General features: G+C 68.0%; 4 protein-coding genes across 4 annotated transcripts; 3 read left to right on the top strand and 1 right to left on the bottom strand.

Moving 5' to 3' along the window:
- Window positions 1-85: 85 nt before the first annotated feature.
- On the top strand, window positions 86-2,150 carry STPG3 (sperm-tail PG-rich repeat containing 3). Its single transcript, XM_041004575.1, has 6 exons — window positions 86-898; window positions 984-1,117; window positions 1,221-1,355; window positions 1,428-1,516; window positions 1,596-1,872; window positions 1,946-2,150. Exons 1-6 carry the CDS (start codon window positions 792-794, stop codon window positions 2,077-2,079), a joined length of 876 nt encoding a protein of 291 aa, XP_040860509.1. The 5' UTR covers window positions 86-791; the 3' UTR covers window positions 2,080-2,150.
- A 1,209-nt stretch (window positions 2,151-3,359) lies between these two features.
- Window positions 3,360-9,033, top strand: NELFB (negative elongation factor complex member B). The gene is made up of 11 exons (XM_040963501.1): window positions 3,360-3,513; window positions 3,940-4,170; window positions 4,315-4,500; window positions 4,912-5,024; window positions 5,125-5,227; window positions 5,314-5,409; window positions 5,532-5,674; window positions 6,856-6,962; window positions 7,624-7,765; window positions 7,884-7,992; window positions 8,604-9,033. The coding sequence occupies exons 1-11, from the start codon at window positions 3,463-3,465 to the stop codon at window positions 8,748-8,750; spliced, it is 1,428 nt and encodes a 475-aa protein (XP_040819435.1). The 5' UTR covers window positions 3,360-3,462; the 3' UTR covers window positions 8,751-9,033.
- Window positions 9,034-10,584: 1,551 nt separating this feature from the next.
- TOR4A (torsin family 4 member A) lies at window positions 10,585-13,299 on the top strand. Its single transcript, XM_040963507.1, has 2 exons — window positions 10,585-10,721; window positions 11,305-13,299. Exon 2 carries the CDS (start codon window positions 11,342-11,344, stop codon window positions 12,557-12,559), a length of 1,218 nt encoding a protein of 405 aa, XP_040819441.1. The 5' UTR covers window positions 10,585-10,721; window positions 11,305-11,341; the 3' UTR covers window positions 12,560-13,299.
- Window positions 13,300-17,816: 4,517 nt separating this feature from the next.
- LOC121145030 (NOTCH regulated ankyrin repeat protein) lies at window positions 17,817-18,205 on the bottom strand. The gene has a single exon (XM_040963686.1). It carries the CDS (start codon window positions 18,197-18,199, stop codon window positions 17,855-17,857), a length of 345 nt encoding a protein of 114 aa, XP_040819620.1. The 5' UTR covers window positions 18,200-18,205; the 3' UTR covers window positions 17,817-17,854.
- Between the last annotated feature and the right edge of the window lie 226 nt (window positions 18,206-18,431).

Below are 18,431 nucleotides of genomic sequence, written 5' to 3'. Positions count from 1 at the left end.
GCTCAAGGCCTGGGCTCAGGTGTCCTACTGGCCACCTGCAGAGGTCCTACCTGGGCGGCCACGGTGGCCCTGTACCAGGGGAGGGAGCTCAGTCCCTTGTAAGCAGATCCTGGCTTGTATTGGTTTGTTGGTTTGGGGACCTGTCTGCAGGATTTGAGCTGTGAACACCAGGGTTACATGAAAACTGCAGACCAGGCTCTGCTGTTTCCAGTGTGGGAGCTGCCGACTGCCTCGGGCAGGACAGGCCTGTGACGCAGGAGTCGGGCACACTGTGGCCAGAGCTGGAGGTCCAGAGCTGAGGGTACAGCCTGGGGCCAGCCATTAGAGCAGCGTGTGACATCAGCCAGGTCCATCACACCCGGTGGGTGGGAGCACAGCTCAAGACGGACGCCTGTCCATCACGCCCAAATGGAGGTGGCACATCCCATGTCCTGGCTAGAAGGGCAGCTGGCCAGTCCCCAGGGAAGGCCCTGCCAGGTGTTGGTGCCAGTCCATGGGACACCTCTGGCATGTCCCCAGCGGGAGGGTGGCCCTCACTGTTCCTCCTGGACTGGGTCTCAGCTGGGGCTGTCCTGGCCTTCTGCCCTGGGGGAGGGACCCTGGCCACCTCTCCTTCAGCCCCCAGTCTGCAGAAGGGAAGGGGCTGGGGCAAGTCAGGGGCGGAATACCACGGGGACCCCGGGCACCCCCTCGCCAGGAGTCCCTGGCAACAGGGTGGAGGTGGTCCCTTCCAGCTGTGAGGTCACAGAACCCCCACAACAGCCAGCAGGAAGCCAGCCAGAGACTGGGAGATGAATTTTGACCAGAAGGCAGTGAAATTCCTGGCAAATTTCTACATCAATGGAGGCAGACACTGGACCCGTGGGCCCTTGAGCCAGCAGCTGTCTCAATCCCCCCAGTAACTTGCAAGGGCAGCAGGCAGAGGTCAGGTGGGCGGGTGGCCTGGGGGCCCAGTGGCCAGCCTGTGCTTGTGTCCCCAGCAGGCCCGGGGCTGCCCTGCTGTGGCTGGGGGCAGCTTGGGAGGAGGCATGGCCGTTGCCCAGGCATGATGTCCCAGCTGGTCTGGACGTCCCCACAGAGTGCACACCGGCCAACATGGGGGCCCTGAAGGAGCTGTGTAAGTGAGCCCAGGTCTCTGGCCGCTCTGCTGGGCCTGGGGTGGGGTCTGGTGGAAGACCCCTGCTCTCCAGGATCCATTCCAGCTTGCCTCTTGTGACCAGTGCTGGAGCGACGCCCCCCGCTCGTCACTGACCTGGAAGTCCCCGGGCCTGCCAAGTACGAGGTACCTGATGTGTTTGTGCGGGAGAGCTCCCCGCACCCGTGCTACAGCTTGGGACAGAAGCATCCCGGCCCAGGTGCGCTGCCCCAGCCGTTGGAGGGGGCTCCCCCCTGCTCGGACCGCTATCTAAGCCCCCTGTTTCACGCAGAGGGCGGCGGCCGCAGGGCCTGGCAGACCGAGTGGCTGAGCAGCGAGAGCCCCTTCACGCAGAAGGTGGACTTCAACCGGGAGAAGAAGGTGGGGCCGGCCCGCGGGGGGGACTGCGGGGTTCGGGCCAGGGGAGGGCAGCACCTCAGGCCTGTCCTGTCTCCCGCAGTGGCCGTCGCCCGCTGACTACCGGCCGCTGAGCGGGCCCGCGGCCCGTGCCTGCAGCCCCTGGGCGCATCGGCCCGTGTCCAGGGCACCCGAGGGCCAGGCCCGAGCAGCGCCCTCAGGGCCCCAGCCCCTCATCCAGGCCTTGGCGCGGGCTCGCGGAGAGAAGCGCCCAGGCCCCTGCACCTACGACGTCCTGCCTGGGGATCGCCTGCGAAGCCCGCGCTCGCCGGCCTTCTCCATGCGCAACGCGCGCGCCTCGGCGCCGGGAGGCAGCCCCGGTAAGGCGCGGGCCCGGGTCGGGGCGCAGGACCGGGCCGGGTCGGGGCTGAGCGCACTGCCTCCTCTCCGCAGCCGGCGTCCCGGGCCCCGGGGCCTACCGCGCGGAGCTCTGCCTCGACTCGCGCTGCCGCCCTGCGCCCGGCGGGCTCATCCAGGGCGCGCGCAGACCCAAGCGCCACGACACCGGCCCATTCTGCGCGCTCTAGGGCGCCGGGGGCTGCCGAGGCCCTCTGTCCACGGCCCCCACTGACCAGGCCCGCTCTTCCCATTACAGACGCTCTCCACGTCCCCGAGTCTGCGGTGTGGCTGTGCGCGGGGGGCGCCCGGGGTCCCCTGGACAGGCCGGGCAGGGCGGGGAGAGACCGGGGGTCCCCTGGACAGGTCGGGAGAGACCAGGGTCCCCTTGGATAGGTCGGGCAGGGCGGGAGAGACCCGGGGTCCCCTGGACAGGCCGGGCAGGGCGGGGAGAGACCGGGGGTCCCCTGGACAGGCCGGGCAGGGCGGGGAGAGATCGGGGGTCCCCTGGACAGGTCGGGGAGAGACTCAGGGTCCCCTGGACAGGTCGGGCAGGGCGGGGAGACACCCGGGGTCCCCCGGGCAGGTCGGGGAGCGCCCGGGGCAGGGCGGGTCAAAGGTCGCCCAGGGCTCCCAGGCCGCCCCGTCGGCCCTCCTGGAGGGGGCGTGGCCTCGTCGCCGGCGTGCGCGTCACCCGGCTCCGCCCCTCGCGCGCCGGCGCTCGCACTCCGCGGCGCTCCCAGGAACCAGCGCGCGGCCGCGGCGGCGTTTCCCCGGGACGCGTCGGCGGGCGGACCGCGGCGGGGCGGAAGTGGCGCGGCCCCGAGCGGAGGCCGCGGGGCTGGCAGGCTGGAGGCGGCGGGCGAGCGCGGCGCGGGCGGCCCGCGGGGCCCGGGGGAGCGGGCGGCCGGGCCCGGCCCGGGGGAGCGCGGCGGGGATGCGGCGCCGAGCCGCGCGGGGGTCGCGGCCATGTTCGCGGGGCTGCAGGACCTGGGCGTGGCCAATGGCGAGGACCTCAAGGAGACGCTGACCAACTGCACCGAGCCGCTCAAGGCCATCGAGCAGTTCCAGGTGCGCGCCTGGGCGGGCGGGGGGCCGGGCCGCTGACCCGCTGACCGCCCCCACCGACCGGCCCCGCTGATGGACCCACTGGCCCCGCTGACCATCCCTGCTGGCCCCGCTGGCTCCACCGACCTCCTCCGCTCGCCCCCCGACCTCCGCTGTCCCTGCTGACCACCCCCGCCGACCGGCCCTGCTGACCCCCAGGACCCTCCCCACTGGCCATCCGCAGACGGAGAACGGCGTGCTGCTGCCCTCGCTGCAGTCGGCGTTGCCCTTCCTGGACCTGCACGGAACCCCGCGGCTGGAGTTCCACCAGTCGGTGTTCGACGAGCTGCGGGACAAGCTGCTGGAGCGCGTGTCGGCCATCGCGTCGGAGGGCAAGGCGGAGGAGAGGTGGGCGGGCGCCCGGCTGGGGGCGGGCCTGGGGGGCGCGGAGCCGGCAGCCACGAGCGCGCTTCCCCAGGTCCAGGAAGCTGGAGGAGCTGCTGGAGAAGAGCTTCTCGCTGGTCAAGATGCCGTCGCTGCAGCCAGTCGTGATGTGCGTCCTCAAGCACCTGCCCAAGGTGGGTCGGCGGCCGCCCACCTGCCCCGCTGTGGCACGCTCGCCCCTGGGCCAGCCTGCGCCCCTCTCTGCGCGCCCTGGACCAGCCTGCACCCCCTCCGCGCCCTGGGCCAGCCTGCGCCCCTCTCTGCACACCCTGGGCCAGCCTGCGCCCCCTCCGCTCCCTGGGCCAGCCTGCGCCCCTCTCTGCGCGCCCTGGGCCAGCCTGCGCCCCTCTCTGCACGCCCTGGGCCAGCCTGCGCCCCTCTCTGCACACCCTGGACCAGCCTGCGCCCCCTCCGCTCCCTGGGCCAGCCTGTGCCCCTCTCTGCGCGCCCTGGGCCAGCCCGCACCCCCTCCGCGCCCTGGCCAGTCCACACCCCTCTCCCTGGGCCTTTAGCCACCTGCACCCCTCTCTTCACGCCCTGAGCCACCTGCACCTCTGCAGGTCCCCGAAAAGAAGCTGAAGCTCGTGATGGCTGACAAGGAGCTGTACCGCGCGTGCGCCGTGGAGGTGAAGCGGCAGATCTGGCAGGACAACCAGGCGCTCTTTGGGGACGAGGTGTCGCCTCTGCTGAAGCAGTACATCCTGGAGAAGGAGAGCGCGCTCTTCAGCGAGGGGCTCTCTGTGCTGCACAACTTCTTCAGCCCCTCGCCCAAGGCGCGGCGGCAGGGCGAGGTGGGGGCCCGGGGGCGGGACGAGGGGCGCGGGGGTGAGGGGTGAAGGGGTGGGGACGGGCCGGGCTGACAGGGACGAGGGGTGCAGGGGTGAGGGGTGCAGGGGTGAGGGGCGGGCCGGGCTGACGGCAGGGCGGCCCCGCAGGTGGTGCAGAAGTTGACGCAGATGGTGGGGCGCAACGTGAAGCTGTATGACATGGTGCTGCAGTTCCTGCGCACGCTGTTCCTGCGCACGCGCAACGTGCACTACTGCACCCTGCGTGCCGAGCTGCTCATGTCACTGCATGACCTGGACGTGGGTGACATCTGTACCGTGGACCCCTGCCACAAGGTGGGTCTGTCTGCTGTCCCCCCAGCACTGAGTGTCCCCTGCCCCGAGTCCAGTAGGGCCCATTGGTGAAGCAGCGATCCTCAGAGTGGGGTTCTCCAAGCTGTCCCGTCCTCTGGCGTGGTTCTTTGTCCTAGGACATGTCCACAGGTGCACCCATCTGAGCTGTCCGACTCTGAACCTGCGGTTCAGGCTTCAGCCCCAGGGCTTGGCTGTGGCCCCAGGCGGCCCGCGCGGATCTCAGAGTGCGCTCCCGGGTGGCCGGCAGGGGTCTCAGAGCGTGCTCCTCCGCGGCCGGCAGGATCTCAGAGCGTGCTCACAGGATCTCAGAGTGCGCTCCTGGCTGGCCCGCAGGGTCTCAGAGGCTCCTGGGCTGCTCTGGGGGTGGTTCTCACAACACACTCCTGCCCGCAGTTCACCTGGTGCCTGGATGCTTGTATCCGCGAGCGCTTTGTGGACGGCAAGAGAGCGCGGGAACTGCAGGGCTTCCTGGACGGCGTGAAGAAGGGCCAGGAGCAGGTCCTGGGGTGAGGCTGCACTGGTCGGGCAGCACCATGTCAGCGGGAGGGGGAGGCTGTGCAGCAGGGGGCTGCCCACCCCCCCAGCTCAGCACCTGGCTTCCCCCAGGGACTTATCCATGATCCTGTGCGACCCCTTCGCCATCAACACGCTCTCTCTCAGCACCATCCGGCACCTGCAGGAGCTAGTGGGTCAGGAGACCCTGCCCAGGGTGAGCCCCCGCCCAGCCTGCCCAGGGCCGCTCTGAGTCCGGGGGAGGCCCAGGTGAGCACAGCCCCAGCCTCCCCCTTCCTGCAGGACAGTCCTGACCTGCTCCTGCTGCTGCGCCTGCTGGCCCTGGGCCAGGGCGCCTGGGACATGATCGACAGCCAGGTCTTCAAGGAGCCCAAGATGGTAACAGGCGTGGCGGGTCCTGTGTGGGGAGCAGGAACCCGTGCAGTCTCGGGGCCCCTTCCAATGCAGCGCCTTTCCTGGGGGTGCCAGGTCCCCATCGTGACCCTGGCTCCCTGTTGCAGGAGGCGGAGCTTGTCACCCGCTTCCTCCCCATGCTCATGTCCTTGGTGGTGGATGACCACACATTCAGCGTGGACCAGAAGCTCCCTGCCGAGGAGAAGGCCGCCGCCACCTACCCCAACACACTGCCAGCCAGCTTCACCAAGTACGGCGGGAGTTGGGCGGGGGAGGGGGTTAGGACTGGGTACAGATGGGGGAGCTGGGCTGGGCAGGGGGTAGGGCTGTGTACATACTGGGGGCAGGGCTGGGCAGGGGGTAAGGCTGGGCACACACTGGGGCAGGGCTGGGTACACGCTGGGGCAGGGCTGGGCAGGGGGTAGAGCTGGGCACACACTGGGGCAGGGCTGGGTACACACTGGGGGCAGGGCTGGGCAGGGGGTAGGGCTGGGCACACACTGGGGCAGGGCTGGGTACACGCTGGGGCAGGGCTGGGTACACACTGGGGCAGGGCTGGGCAGGGGGTAGAGCTGGGCACACACTGGGGCAGGGCTGGGTACACACTGGGGCAGGGCTGGGTAGGGCTGGGCACACACTGGGGCAGGGCTGGGTACACGCTGGGGCAGGGCTGGGTACACGCTGGGGCAGGGCTGGGTAGGGCTGGGCACACACTGGGGCAGGGCTGGGTACACGCTGGGGCAGGGCTGGGTACATGCTGGTGCAGGGCTGGGCACACGCTGGGGCAGGGCTGGGCACACGCTTGGGCAGGGCTGGGCACACACTGGGGCAGGGCTGGGCACACGCTGGGGCAGGGCTGGGCACACGCTGGGGCAGGGCTGGGCACACGCTGGGGCAGGGCTGGGCAGGGCTGGGCACACGCTGGGGCAGGGCTGGGCACACGCTGGGGCAGGGCTGGGCAGGGCTGGGCACACGCTGGGGCAGGGCTGGGCACACACTGGGGCAGGGCTGGGCACACACTGGGGCAGGGCTGGGCACACACTGGGGCAGGGCTGGGCACACGCTTGGGCAGGGCTGGGCACACGCTGGGGCAGGGCTGGGCACACACTGGGGCAGGGCTGGGCACACACTGGGGCAGGGCTGGGCACACACTGGGGCAGGGCTGGGCACACGCTGGGGCAGGGCTGGGCACACGCTGGGGCAGGGCTGGGCACACGCTGGGGCAGGGCTGGGCACACGCTGGGGCAGGGCTGGGCACACACTGGGGCAGGGCTGGGCAGGGCTGGGCAGGGCTGGGCACACGCTGGGGCAGGGCTGGGCACACGCTGGGGCAGGGCTGGGTACACGCTGGGGCAGGGCTGGGCAGGGCTGGGCACACGCTGGGGCAGGGCTGGGCAGGGGCACAGCGGTGCTGATTGCCTGTGGGTGCAGGTTTCTGCAGGAGCAGCGCACGGCCTGCGAGGTGGGGCTCTACTACGTCCTGCACATCACAAAGCAGAGGAACAAGAACGCACTGCTGCGTCTGCTGCCCGGCCTGGGTGAGTCGTGTGTGGGCGGTGGCCGAGGGTCACGTTAGTATGCACGTCCATCATGGGCAGACGTGTCTGTCCATGCTCTGGTTGACCGAGTGCCAAGCTGCCATGCGGGGCTGCACGCACCAGCTGCTGCTGGTCAGCTCACTGGCGGGACTGGAACCACATGCAGCTGGGACTGGGACATGGCCACGCCCTGAGAATGAGAGCCCGTGTGGTGGCACTGCTGCCACGACCATCTCCCCTGCGGGCACCTGCTGGGCCCGGCTGCTCCACATCCCGCTTCCTGCTGGGGTGCCTGGGGGGCAGCAGAAGGCTGCCAAGGACTTGGGGTCTCCACGTCCCTGGGTGCCCAGGAGGGGGTGCCTGGTTCCGGCTTTGGCCTGGTGGTTGGGACTGCTGGGTGTGAGCCAGTGGGTGAGCGATCTGTGGGTTTGAGTAGCGGGTCACCACAGGCTGCGGTCACAGCCACAGGCAGGGCTGCTGGTGCCCATGAGTGAGCTCAGGGCTGACGCTGCGCAGTCCTCACACCTGTTACCTGGCAGTCACCTGGCAGTGACCATGCCCCAGACAGCTAGGGCCCCAGCTCACGGCCCCAGGCCTGGGGTGGGTCTCATTCCTGTCTGGGGCCTCGGGCTGGGGTGGCTGATGGCCCCTGGTCTTGCAGTGGACACGTTCGGGGACTTGGCGTTCAGTGACATCTTTCTGCACCTGCTCACGGGGAACCTGGCGCTGCTGGCGGATGAGTTTGCCCTGGAGGATTTCTGCAGCAGTCTCTTTGATGGATTCCTTTTGACGGCATCGCCCAGGTGGGCTGGGACCCCGCTTGGGGTGTGGGGGGCGGCCCCCGTGTGTGGGGAAGGCTCCATGGGCGGTGGTCCCATGGTGGGGGTGCAGGGTCTGCTGCCCTCCCGGCCTCCCTTCCAGGAGGGAGAATGTACAACGGCACGTGCTGCGCCTGCTGCTGCACCTGCACCCCAGGGTGGCTCCGGCCAAGCTCGAGGCCCTGCAGAAGGCCCTCGAGCCCACAGGCCAGGTGGGTGCCAGACGGGGCTGCAGCGCTGACCCTGCTGCAGATGGGGGGTACAGGGTGCAGGGCTGGCCCTGGCTGCCGACATGGGGTACAGGGTGCAAGGCTGACCCTGGCTGCCGACGTGGGGTATGGGGCTGGCCCTGGCTGCAGACAGAGGGGGGGTGCAGGGTGCAGGGTGCAGGGCTGACCCTGGCTGCCGACATGGGGTACAGGGTGCAGGGCTGGCCCTGGCTGCAGACATGGGGTACGGGGTGCAGGGCTGGCCCTGGCTGCAGACATGGGGTACAGGGTGCAAGGCTGACCCTGGCTGCCAACGTGGGGTATGGGGCTGACCCTGGCTGCAGACAGAGGGGGGGTGCAGGGTGCAGGGTGCAGGGCTGACCCTGGCTGCAGACAGAGGGGGGTGCAGGGTGCAGGGCTGACCCTGGCTGCCGACGTGGGGTACGGGGCTGACACTGGGTGCAGACAGGGGGAGCGGGGCTGACCCTGGCTGCAGACATGGGGTACGGGGTGCAAGGCTGACCCTGGCTGCAGACATGAGGTACGGGGTGCAGGGCTGACCCTGGCTGCAGACATGAGGTACGGGGTGCAGGGCTGACCCTGGCTCCCTGCAGAGTGGAGAGGCGGTGAAGGAGCTCTACTCGCAGCTTGGCGAGAAGCTGGAGCAGCTGGACCAGCGCAAGACCAGCCCCGCACAGGCCCCGGAGACGCCAGCCCTGGAGCTGCCCCTGCCCCACGGGCCTGCCCCCACTGCGCTCTGAGGTTGGGTCCTCCCTGGCCCGGCCTGTGGGTACTCCTAAGAGGGTAGGGGCTGGGAGCACTTCCTGTTCCCCGAGTGGGGGCTGGAACACTTCCTGTTCCCTGAGGGGGGGCTGGAGCACTTCCTGTTCCTGGGGGGTGGCGGGCTGGAGCACCCTCCCCTCACTGAGGCCGCAGCAGGAGCGGCAGTGGAGTCTCAGCAGGTGCTGAGCAGGGGAGGGGGTCTCAGCCTCAGCCCGGGGGGGTCTGGTAAGCTGCTGCTGCTTGTATAAATAAAGGTGTTTTGGTAAACCTGGTGGTGTGAGGACCCTGTGCTTGGTGACAGCCTGGGGTGGGGGGTGGCACGAGGCCATGTTTAGGGCTGGGTTGTGTCCTGCTGCTGGCTCACTGGTGACCCAGCATCCCCTGTGGGCACCACTTCATGCAGCTCCCTTTTCGCTGGGAAAGCAGCAGAGGCTGGCCAGGTCCCTGCGCCCCTGCTCCAAGTGGGTGACCCGGCTCCCGACAGCTCGGCTGTGGACACTTGGGGATGAGCCAAGACAAGCTCCCTGTTGCTAGGCCTGCCCAGTCTCGCTGTGGCTTCCCAGAGGCCGGCCTTGGTCTGCAGTGTGGGCTTGGGCCTGCACCTCGTGGGGGCTCCTGGTCTCTCAGGCTGCGGCAGGCGAGTCCCTAATAAACTGAGGCCACTAATAAACTTCGGCTTTGACCATCAGTCAGGGTCCACGCGTGTTAATATCGGCTCCATGCACCAAGTCCATCGCTGCAGGACAGCGACACCTGGGGAGGGGTCGGGAGCTGGGGATGGACAGCCCCCTGTGGCTGCCACCTGGGGAGTGTGGATGACGCTAGGGACTGGAGGGCCTTGTCCACTGCAGGGCACTAGGTGGTGGGAAGTTCAGGGCTGAAGTCACCAGGGCGTGCTGGGTCCTTAGCCTTGACCCCTGTCTTGACCTTTTCACAGTCCCTCCTCACTCAACACAGGGACAGCTCCTTCCCCTGCTTGGCCCACGCTTGGAGTGGGCTGGGGGGGTCAGATCCTCCCGCTGTCAGAAGCCCCAAGCCAAGGAAGGGGCTGTAGCACCTGGCCGGGCAGTGAGGGTGCACACTGGGGAACCTGTCACCCAGAAGTGGGGGCGTACAAAGGGGCCAGCGGCCAGCAGCCCTGGGCCCAAGGGTCCTAAATGCCACAGGGGAGGGTGGAAAGGGGACACACGGGGCTCCTGTGCCAGTGTACACTGACCCTGGGCAGCGAGGGGACACACGGGGCTCCTGTGCCAGTGACCCTGGGCAGCGAGGGGACGCACGGGGCTCCTGTGCCAGTGTGTACTGACCCTGGGCAGCGAGGGGACACACGGGGCTCCTGTACCAGTGACCCTGGGCAACTAGGGGACGCACGGGGCTCCTGTGCCAGTGTACACTTGACCCTGGGCAGCGAGGGGACACATGGTGTGTGCTATGCCAGTGACCCTGGGCAGCGAGGGGACGCACGGGGCTCCTGTGCCAGTGTGCACTGACCCTGGGCAGGGAGGGGACACACGGGGCTCCTGTGCCAGTGTGCACTGACCCTGGGCAGCGAGGGGACGCATGGGGTTCACTGCTTGCTCTCAGGCTGCGGGGACTGCTAGGAACCCTAGGACCCTCAGGTGGTCAGGTGGCCAGGGTCCCGGATGAGCAGGCCATGGATGGGACCGAGGCGGCTCTGCTGCCCAGCTCCTGTAGGTCAGGGCCCCAGGCCTCCCCCTCGGGTGCCTCCGGCCAGCCCAAGTCCCGCCCCCGCCGCACCCCCTGACTCACTTCCTCTGCCCTGGAGCGGAAACCTCCAGCGCTTCCTCTGCTGCACTCTCCCCGGGGACTCAGGTGCTGCTGCCCCCTCCCGGCCTGAGCTGGCCCCGGAGGCTCCGACCCACCCCGGTGGCTGCAGCGTCTGGTCTGGGGCTCGGAGCAGCGGAGCGGAAGCAGCTGAGGGGCCGGAGGTATGGGAACACTGGGGTCCCTGCTCAGGGGCTCTCTGCCGGCGCCTGCTTCTCTGCCTTCTGCGTTGTAGTGCATCCACCGAGGGATGCTGGCCGACCCCGCTGTGGGTTGGACAGGGGGCTGGGCTAAGCCCGGATTCCCCAGAATTGAAGTTCAGGCTAGCCCGTGTGTGTGTGTGTGTGTGTGTGTGGCAAGGGGCGTCCCGAACTCCAGGGAGGGCTTCCTCCCTGGCCTCGGGGGCGGCCACCCTGCCCCTCTCCACACTGGGCCATCCGGCTCATCGCTGCTGCGGGGGGGAGACCCCTCTCCACACCTCCTCCAGGAAGCCCAGGCTGCCGCCGGCAGATAAACCGTACGCCCCCTCCCCCCTCACTTCCTGCAGGCCCGCAGCCGCTTGTGGGAGAGATTTGCATTGGGGCCGGAGGGAGGAGGCGGCGCTTCCTGGCCAGTGGGGCGAGGCCGGGACCTAGCCTGGACCGAGAGAGGGTCCCCTCGCCCCACACCAGGTTGGCCCTGGGGCCGGGGTAAGAGGGAGGGCTTCAGACGGCGGGGGCAGGAGCCTTCCCCTGTCTTCTCTCGCAGGGAGCGCGACCTGCATGCCGAGCGCCGCTCCTGCACCATGGACGCAGGTCAGCCCAGCAGTGAGCCCGCGGCCGCAGCGCCCCTTGCCTCCGGCCAGTGCATGATGGCACCGGTGCGTGCCGTGGTCCGCCTGCGCCGCCGCGTGTGCGTCCTGCGGAAGCGGCGTCTCCAGCCGCCCAGCGCCGGGCCTGGCACACCCCGGCCGGTCTGCGGTCCCCGCACCCCGCGTGCCGGCCCGGAGCAGCCCCAGTTCTTCACGTTCGACAGCCCGGCCGCTCCTCCCGTCAGGGTGTCGCGCCGGAGGCGCCGTCGCAGCCGCGTGGTGCTGTATCCGGAGACTTCGCGCAAGTACCTGCCGCGCGCTGAGCGCCGCAGCCGTGCGCAGCGTTGCCTGCTGCTGCTTGTAGCCATCGTGGGCTTCCAGGTGCTGAACGCCATCGAGAACCTGGACGACAATGCGCAGCGCTATGACCTAGACGGGCTGGAGAAGGTGCTGCGGCGCTCCGTGTTCGGCCAGCCGGCCGCTGTGGCGCGCATCGTGGCGCTGCTGCGCGACTACCTGGCCACGCACGTGCACAGCCGCCCACTGCTGCTGGCCCTGCACGGGCCCAGTGGCGTGGGCAAGAGTCACGTGGGCCGCCTGCTGGCGCGCCACTTTCGCGCGGCGCTGGACGACGACGACGGCGGCCTGGTGCTGCAGTACGATGCCCGGCACCACTGCCCGGCGCCGCGCGCCCCGGGGGACTGCCGCGCCGAGCTGACGCGCCTCGTGTCCCAGGTGGTGGCGCGGGCTGAGGCGGAGGAGAAGACGCCTTTGCTGGTATTGGATGAGGTGGAGAGGCTGCCGCCGGCGCTGCTGGACGAGCTGCACAGCCTCCTGCACCCGCAGCGGCCCCGCCACTTCCACAACGCAGTCTACGTGCTGCTGAGTGGTGCGGGCAGCGCCGAGGTCACGCGTTCCGTGCTGCAGAACGCATCCCGCACGCGCCCCGACGAGGAGCTGCGGGCGCGCCTTCGTGCGCTCCTAGCCCGCCAGCACCCGCTCTGGCAGGCCGCGGCCGTGGTGCCTTTTCTTTTGCTGGACAAGCAGGATGTGGTCAGCTGTTTCCGGGAAGAGCTGGCCGGGGAGGGCTTCTTCCCCGAGCAGTCCCACGCCGAGCGCCTGGCAGCGCAGCTCAGCTACTACCGCGTGGCTGGTCGGGAGTTCGCCATCACTGGCTGCAAGCAGGTGGTGGCCAAGGTGAACCTCCTGTAGTAGGAGCCAGCGGACATTTGCTGTTGGGCGCAGAATCAGAGCTGTGTGACCTTTGGCCGCTGGCTCCACCTGGGAGCCAAGGAGGCCTTGAGGGGCGGGGTCCGTTCTGAGCCCCCAGCCCTGAGTTTTCCTGGCGTGCATAGGAGAATCAGTTCTGAGCCTTTGCGGTTCCCCAGGAGGACAGCTGCCTCACTGCCCAGGCGCAGTGACATAGTCCCTCCAGTTCCTTCAGGCAGTGGGGACGGCGACCTGGTGCCCCCAGCCAGGTGGTAACAGGGCAGGGCCTGCAGCATGCCAGCTGCTGAATGCCCTGCTGAGTCCTCACTGCCATTGAAAGGTGGCCGCTCACTGGTGACCAGCCGTCTGCCCCCTGTGGCCCTTGGAGCCGTTGCCCTGGAGAGCTGCAGGGCCGTGAGCCTCACCTCCCAGGAAGGCCGTGGGGAGCCCTGGAGGCGGGCGTCTCAGTGCTGCCGCACAGTGGCCGCCGCTGGCCCCGCAGGAATGGGGCCCATGGTGCAGGTGGTGACTTTCTGCGTTCCCGCACATGCCCTGGTGGCCAAGGCCAGCAGGAAGGGAACATGGGGGCTCCGCTTGCCCTCCCTGCAACTGCTGCCCTCTTCCACCCCCGCCAGGGGCCTCCTGCCTATTTATTTCTAGAACCTTCCACCGAGGACTGCTACTGTGGGCGGAGTTGCCGGAGGCCCATGAACCACATAGCAATAAAGTGGCCCAGTCCCTGGCTTGCTGCCGCAGCTACTTTATCCAGTGTGTGCGCGCATGGGGGTGGGCGGGGGGCTAGGGTCTGCATGCCACGGTGCTCTATGGAGGGTTGGACTAACTTTTTTTAAAGATTTATTTTTATTATTTTTTTTATCGGAAAGGCGGATAGACAGAGAGGAAGATCTTCCGTCCAATGATTCACTCCCCAAGTGAGCGCAACGGCCAATGCTATGCCGATCCGAAGCCAGGAGCCTCTTCCAGGTCTCCCACGCGGGTGCAGGGTCCCAAAGTCTTGGGCCGTCCTCACTGCTTTCCCAGGCCACAAGCAGGGAGCTGGAAAGGAAGCGGGGCTGCCGGGATTAGAACCGGTGCCCATATGGGATCCTGGGCGTGCAAGGTGAGGACCTTAACCACTTGCGCCACCGCGCCGGGCCCGTGGACAGGATTTTGAGGGCAGAGGACCCAAGCATCCCAAGATCCGGAAGGAGAAGATTCAGGGTTGTTCTGGGAACTGGGGTGGGGTGAGGTGCCAGCCCAGGATGAACGTAGGCTCCACTAGGGATGCCTGGGCAAGGCTTTCAAACCCACTGCCTGGCAGCACGATGGGACCGGGACAGGGTGCCCACCCGGCCATGCCGCCAGTCCCTGGTACCTGAGAGCCACAGGATGGCTCCACCAGCTGAACACTGTCCTGGCGTCCCGGGACAGTGGGCTAAACTGCCCCACTTCCCACCCAGCTCCCTGCTGGCATTCCAGGGAGGGCAGTGGAGGACGGCTCAAGTCTGTACCCACATGGGGGCCCTGGATGGAGCTCCTGGCTTCAGCCTGGCCCAGCCCTGGCTGTCATGGCCACACATTTGGGAGTGAATCCCTCCAAGTAAATGTGCCTAGCGTCCTGGGCAGTGCCTGCCTGGCTCACGTGGCGACGTCATGTCTTTCCACCCCAAGATGCCAAGAGGAGCTGAGTGGGAACGTGCCTGCTCAGGCTCCCGCCCAGACCCCAAGGTGGCACTGCCACATCCGGCCTTCTGGAAGCTGCCCAGCCGCCCTAGGGACACAGGGTTTCTGGGCTAAGGTGGCCAGTTGGCCAGGGGAGTGGTTACTGCTGGCTCTACTGAGATGCTCTTGGCACCATGCTGTATAGAATACCAGCCAACGTCCTGGGGGCTGGTGCCCAAGGTCCTGATGGCTGCTCTTGGCCTTGGGCCAAGCTCAGGGCCCTTTATTAAAAGAGAAAGTGAGCTGTCGTTTGCTGGTGCACTCCTCAAGCGCCAGCAGTAGCAGGGGCTGGGACAGCCCGGGGGGGGGGTCCCACAGGAGTGGACCTGGCACCCAGCTGGGGGAGTCAGTGGCCTTACCACTGTGCCCAGTGGTGGTGTCAGCCCAGGCCACTGAAGCCACCCTACGTCTGCATGCTTGGAGAAACTGCACATAGATTTGAAAATATAAACTAAAAAATAGTAAAAGCTGAGCAACATTTCTGTGTGACCTGGTCCAGTCACCGGGGAGCTACTCAGGGGTGTGGGGTTGGCCCCCCAGTCGAGGTGTGGCTGAGGATCTGTGGGGACGGGTGGAGTTTGGATCTGAGCTCTGAGTCCCACCCAGTTCCCTGCCAGTGTGCACCCTGGTAGGCAGAGCCCCTGCACCCCAAAGCACCCGGGTGGAGCCCTGTCCTGGCCACCACAGGCATTTGGGAAGGAAGGTGAGCAAAGATCTGCCTTCCACATAACGGAAAGTCAGTACCAAGACACAGAAACTTGGATTAAAAATGTGTGTCTGTTAGAGAATGGACTCCGTGAAGTAGACTAGCAGCTAAATCCTCACCTTGAACGCACCGGGATCCCATATGGGCGCCGGTTCTAATCCCGACAGCTCCACTTCCCATCCAGCTCCCTGCTTGTGGCCTGGGAAAGCAGTGAGGACGGCCCAAAGCCTTGGGACCCTGCACCTGCTTGGGAGACCCGGAAGAGCTCCTGGCTCCTAATCGGCTCAGCTCTGGCTGTTGCAGCCTCTTGGGGAGTGAATCAACAAATTTCTCTCCTCCCTATATTATCTGCTTTTCCAATAAAAAGTTTTAAAATATATATATTATACATACATATATATATATTTTAAGAAAGAATCTTCTACTCACTGGTCCACTCCCAGATGGCCACCTCAGCCAGAGCTGGGCCAGGCCACAGCCAGGTGCCAGGAACTCCATGCGGGCCTCTCACGCAGGGGCAGGGGTCCAGGAACTTGGGTTGTCCTATGCTGCTCCCAGGGGCATTGGTAGGGGCTGGATGGGAAGTGGAGCAGCCAGGCTGGACCCGCAGCCCACGTGGGGGTGGTGGCTCAGCCCCACGCAGTATCGCCAACAGTCCAGAAGCCATCACAGGAGGCACTCTGAGAAACCCAGGGATTGAGGGGGCAGCAGGGGCCTGGCCCAACAGCCTGCCTCGGGCTCACCTTGGGGTCTGCGTGGGAGAAGCCTGACCTCCCGGCCCTGCTCATTAGGGAAGCCTGCTCACCTGGGGCTGCGTCCACACCCAGGGCAGGCCGGGGAAGCATAGGACTCCACCGCCGTCGGCCAGTGGCTCTTGCCCCTGGGGTCAGCAGGTGGCACGAAGGGTGCCCACCGACACAGAAGGCACATGCAGACCCAGCCCAAGGGTGACCAGTAGCGTCCATGGCTGCGGGGTGCAAGGCCTGTCTAGCTGGCCATGTGCTCCAAGGCCTTGCCTGCCCTGATGTGGCCTCCTGGCACCCCCACCGGCTGCTCTGGGTCCCCTGTGTCCTGTGTCCCTGTGCTCTGGGTCCCTCGTGCGCCCACAGTCCTTCTGCTGGGGCGCACCTCCGGCCGCGGCCACAGGGCGGCAGCGCGGCCCGCTCTCCGGGGTCCGGGATGGTGCTCCCTGGGCACTGGAGGGGGTCCGGGCGCCCCACACTGAGCCCACGCTGAGAGCGCGCTGCTCCGGGACCTGGGCTGGCCGCGGTTTGGAGGGGCCCGCCGTGCGCCCCCGAGGAGACCGGGCGGTGCGCGTCCAGTCCCCGCAGAGCTCCTCCAGGCCTCACTAGCCTGGCAGCTGCTCAGGGAAGGCAGAGGCCGCGGCACCCGTGGGGATGGAAGCCCGGGTCACCCTTGTCTTGCCTTCAGAGGCGTCAGTGGCCATCGCTGCTCTCCTTAAGCGTCAGGAGTTGTGGGGTCCTCCGGCCCATGGAACCTCTGTGTGCCGTGCCTTCCCGCATGGATCCCCTGGTCTGGGTCCCCAGAGCAGGGCTCCCTGCAGCCTGCAGCCACCAAGCCAAACAGGCGCCCAGGGCCCTCGCGACCGGACAATGGGGCAGCACCACCCGCCTCACTCACCCTGGACCTGGCTGGCTAGGGCGCGGACGCCAGAGCAGCCCCTCCTGCCCCCGCCAGGCCACTCAGGCCGTCTCTCCAGACTCCTTCCAGACTCTGCAGGGTCCTTGGCTCCTGTGGGCTCTGCAGGGCAGCCCTGGGTTTGGGCCCCTCCAAAGCCTGGGCGGGTCTGGGGAACGGCTGGGGCCGCACACGGTGCTCCTGTTGGTGCCCACGCTTGGAGTGTGACCTGGGAGGCAGCACGCCGCGTGGGACAACAACAGGTGCGGAAATCCCTTCTGGAGGGGACCCCCCTGGACTCGGCACAGACCCTTCCTGGACTCCTGGACTCGGCAGACAGAGCTGGGATGGTACAAAGTATCAAGAACCCCAGCTTGGGGAGGGGCTCTGGCAGGTGGGGGTGCGTGGAGGGGCGTCTGGCCCCTCGCCAGTCCCGCACTCCCGGGAGGCGCTGACGCACGGACCAGCACGCGTCTTCTTGAATATTGAAAAAAAGAATCAGTGGAAAATTTATTTATCGATTCGTGCTGCGCCGCCAGTCTGGGGTGCCCTCGGGACGGGATCCAGGTAGAGGCGGCCTCGTGCGCCCGGGCAGTCCTGGCGAGAACGCAGGTCCTGGGGGAGGCGCTGGCATCCGGAACGCCCCGCCGCGCGCAAAGGGCCTCCGCCCACCTGTGTCCCGAGCGCTCCCATTTCTGCACGGAGGGTCAGCAGCACTTGGCGGAGGGGAAGCCTCGTTTCCATGTGAATCGCCGCGCTCAGGGTTCGCGGCGCCCGCCCGGGGTGTCGGGGACCCCCGACGGGCCGCGGCTTCACGCGTGAATACCTTGCATTGCGTCATAAATGTTATGACGGCTAACCGTGGGAAATCCGTTGACGTTAAATAAATGTGCAACCGACGTCAGCGATGACAGAGCGCGCTGGAAGGGGGCGCGCCCGCACCCCCGCTCTGGGTGGCGGCTGCAGTGCCACCGGGCCATGGCCGGCTCAAGTTTTCGATTTCAAGAAAAACAGCGACCAAACGCAAAGGCAACGCGCTCTCCCCTCCCGCGGCCACGCACAGACGCAAGGCGACAACAACCGGGCAAGCGCGGTCTGCACCGTCAACTCCACGCACGTGCCGAGCCGCGGGGGGACCCGGTCGGCGGCGCGCCGTCGGGGGTGCGGCGGCGGCGGCGGGCGGGACGCCGAGGTAGTTGGCGGGAAGTGCGGCGCGGTGCGGGGCGCGGGCGTCACCGGCCGCCCGCGGCGTACTTGGCCTTGGTGATGAGGTAGAGCGCGATGTCCTGGCGGCCGCCGAACGCCGCCATGTGCAGCGCGCTCCAGCCGTCGCGGTTGGCCAGGCGGATGTCGGCGCCGAACTGGACGAGCAGCTTGACCAGCTCCAGGTTGCCCGCGAGGACCGACTGGTGCAGCGCCGTCTGGCCCTCGGGCCCGAACGAGTTCACGTTGACCTCACAGCCGCGCATGTTCTGCAGCAGCGAGCGCAGCTCGCGCGCGTTGCCGCGGCGCACGGCCTCCTGGAAGACGCGCTGCGCCGGCGGCGCCGGGCAGGTGGACAGCTCGGCCTGGCTCATGCTGCGGCCGCCGCGGGGCTGGGCGCGCGCGCGCCTCGGGGCTTGGAGGGCGCGCCGCCCCCGAGCCCCGCACGCCGGCCCGCCGCGCTCCGGGCGCGCATGCAGCGCTCGCGGGCCGGGCCCGGCCGCGGACGGCCGCTCCCGCTCCCGGCTGGGCTCCCACGCGGCTCCCACGCGGCCCCACGCGCCTCCCCGCCGCGCCGCTGCACTGGCCCGCCCGCCGCGCCCCGGC

Source organism: Ochotona curzoniae, unplaced genomic scaffold (genome assembly GCF_017591425.1).
Source record: "Ochotona curzoniae isolate NIBS_2020 unplaced genomic scaffold, NIBS_Ocur_1.0 scaffold_3208, whole genome shotgun sequence".
Taxonomy (NCBI): domain Eukaryota; kingdom Metazoa; phylum Chordata; class Mammalia; order Lagomorpha; family Ochotonidae; genus Ochotona; species Ochotona curzoniae.
Note: the sequence above shows the minus strand (reverse complement) of the source record. Positions and strands in the feature narration are given on the sequence as shown.

Coding starts and splice junctions, on each gene's coding strand:
- STPG3 (XM_041004575.1), top strand. CDS start 792: ATGAATTTTGACCAGAAGGCAGTGAAATTCCTGGCAAATTTCTACATC. Junction 1,118..1,220: donor GGGGGCCCTGAAGGAGCTGT/GTAAGTGAGCCC, acceptor TCTTGTGACCAG/TGCTGGAGCGACGCCCCCCG. Junction 1,356..1,427: donor ACAGAAGCATCCCGGCCCAG/GTGCGCTGCCCC, acceptor TGTTTCACGCAG/AGGGCGGCGGCCGCAGGGCC.
- NELFB (XM_040963501.1), top strand. CDS start 3,463: ATGCCGTCGCTGCAGCCAGTCGTGATGTGCGTCCTCAAGCACCTGCCC. Junction 3,514..3,939: donor TCCTCAAGCACCTGCCCAAG/GTGGGTCGGCGG, acceptor GCACCTCTGCAG/GTCCCCGAAAAGAAGCTGAA. Junction 6,963..7,623: donor GCGTCTGCTGCCCGGCCTGG/GTGAGTCGTGTG, acceptor CTGGTCTTGCAG/TGGACACGTTCGGGGACTTG.
- TOR4A (XM_040963507.1), top strand. CDS start 11,342: ATGGACGCAGGTCAGCCCAGCAGTGAGCCCGCGGCCGCAGCGCCCCTT.
- LOC121145030 (XM_040963686.1), bottom strand. CDS start 18,199: ATGAGCCAGGCCGAGCTGTCCACCTGCCCGGCGCCGCCGGCGCAGCGC.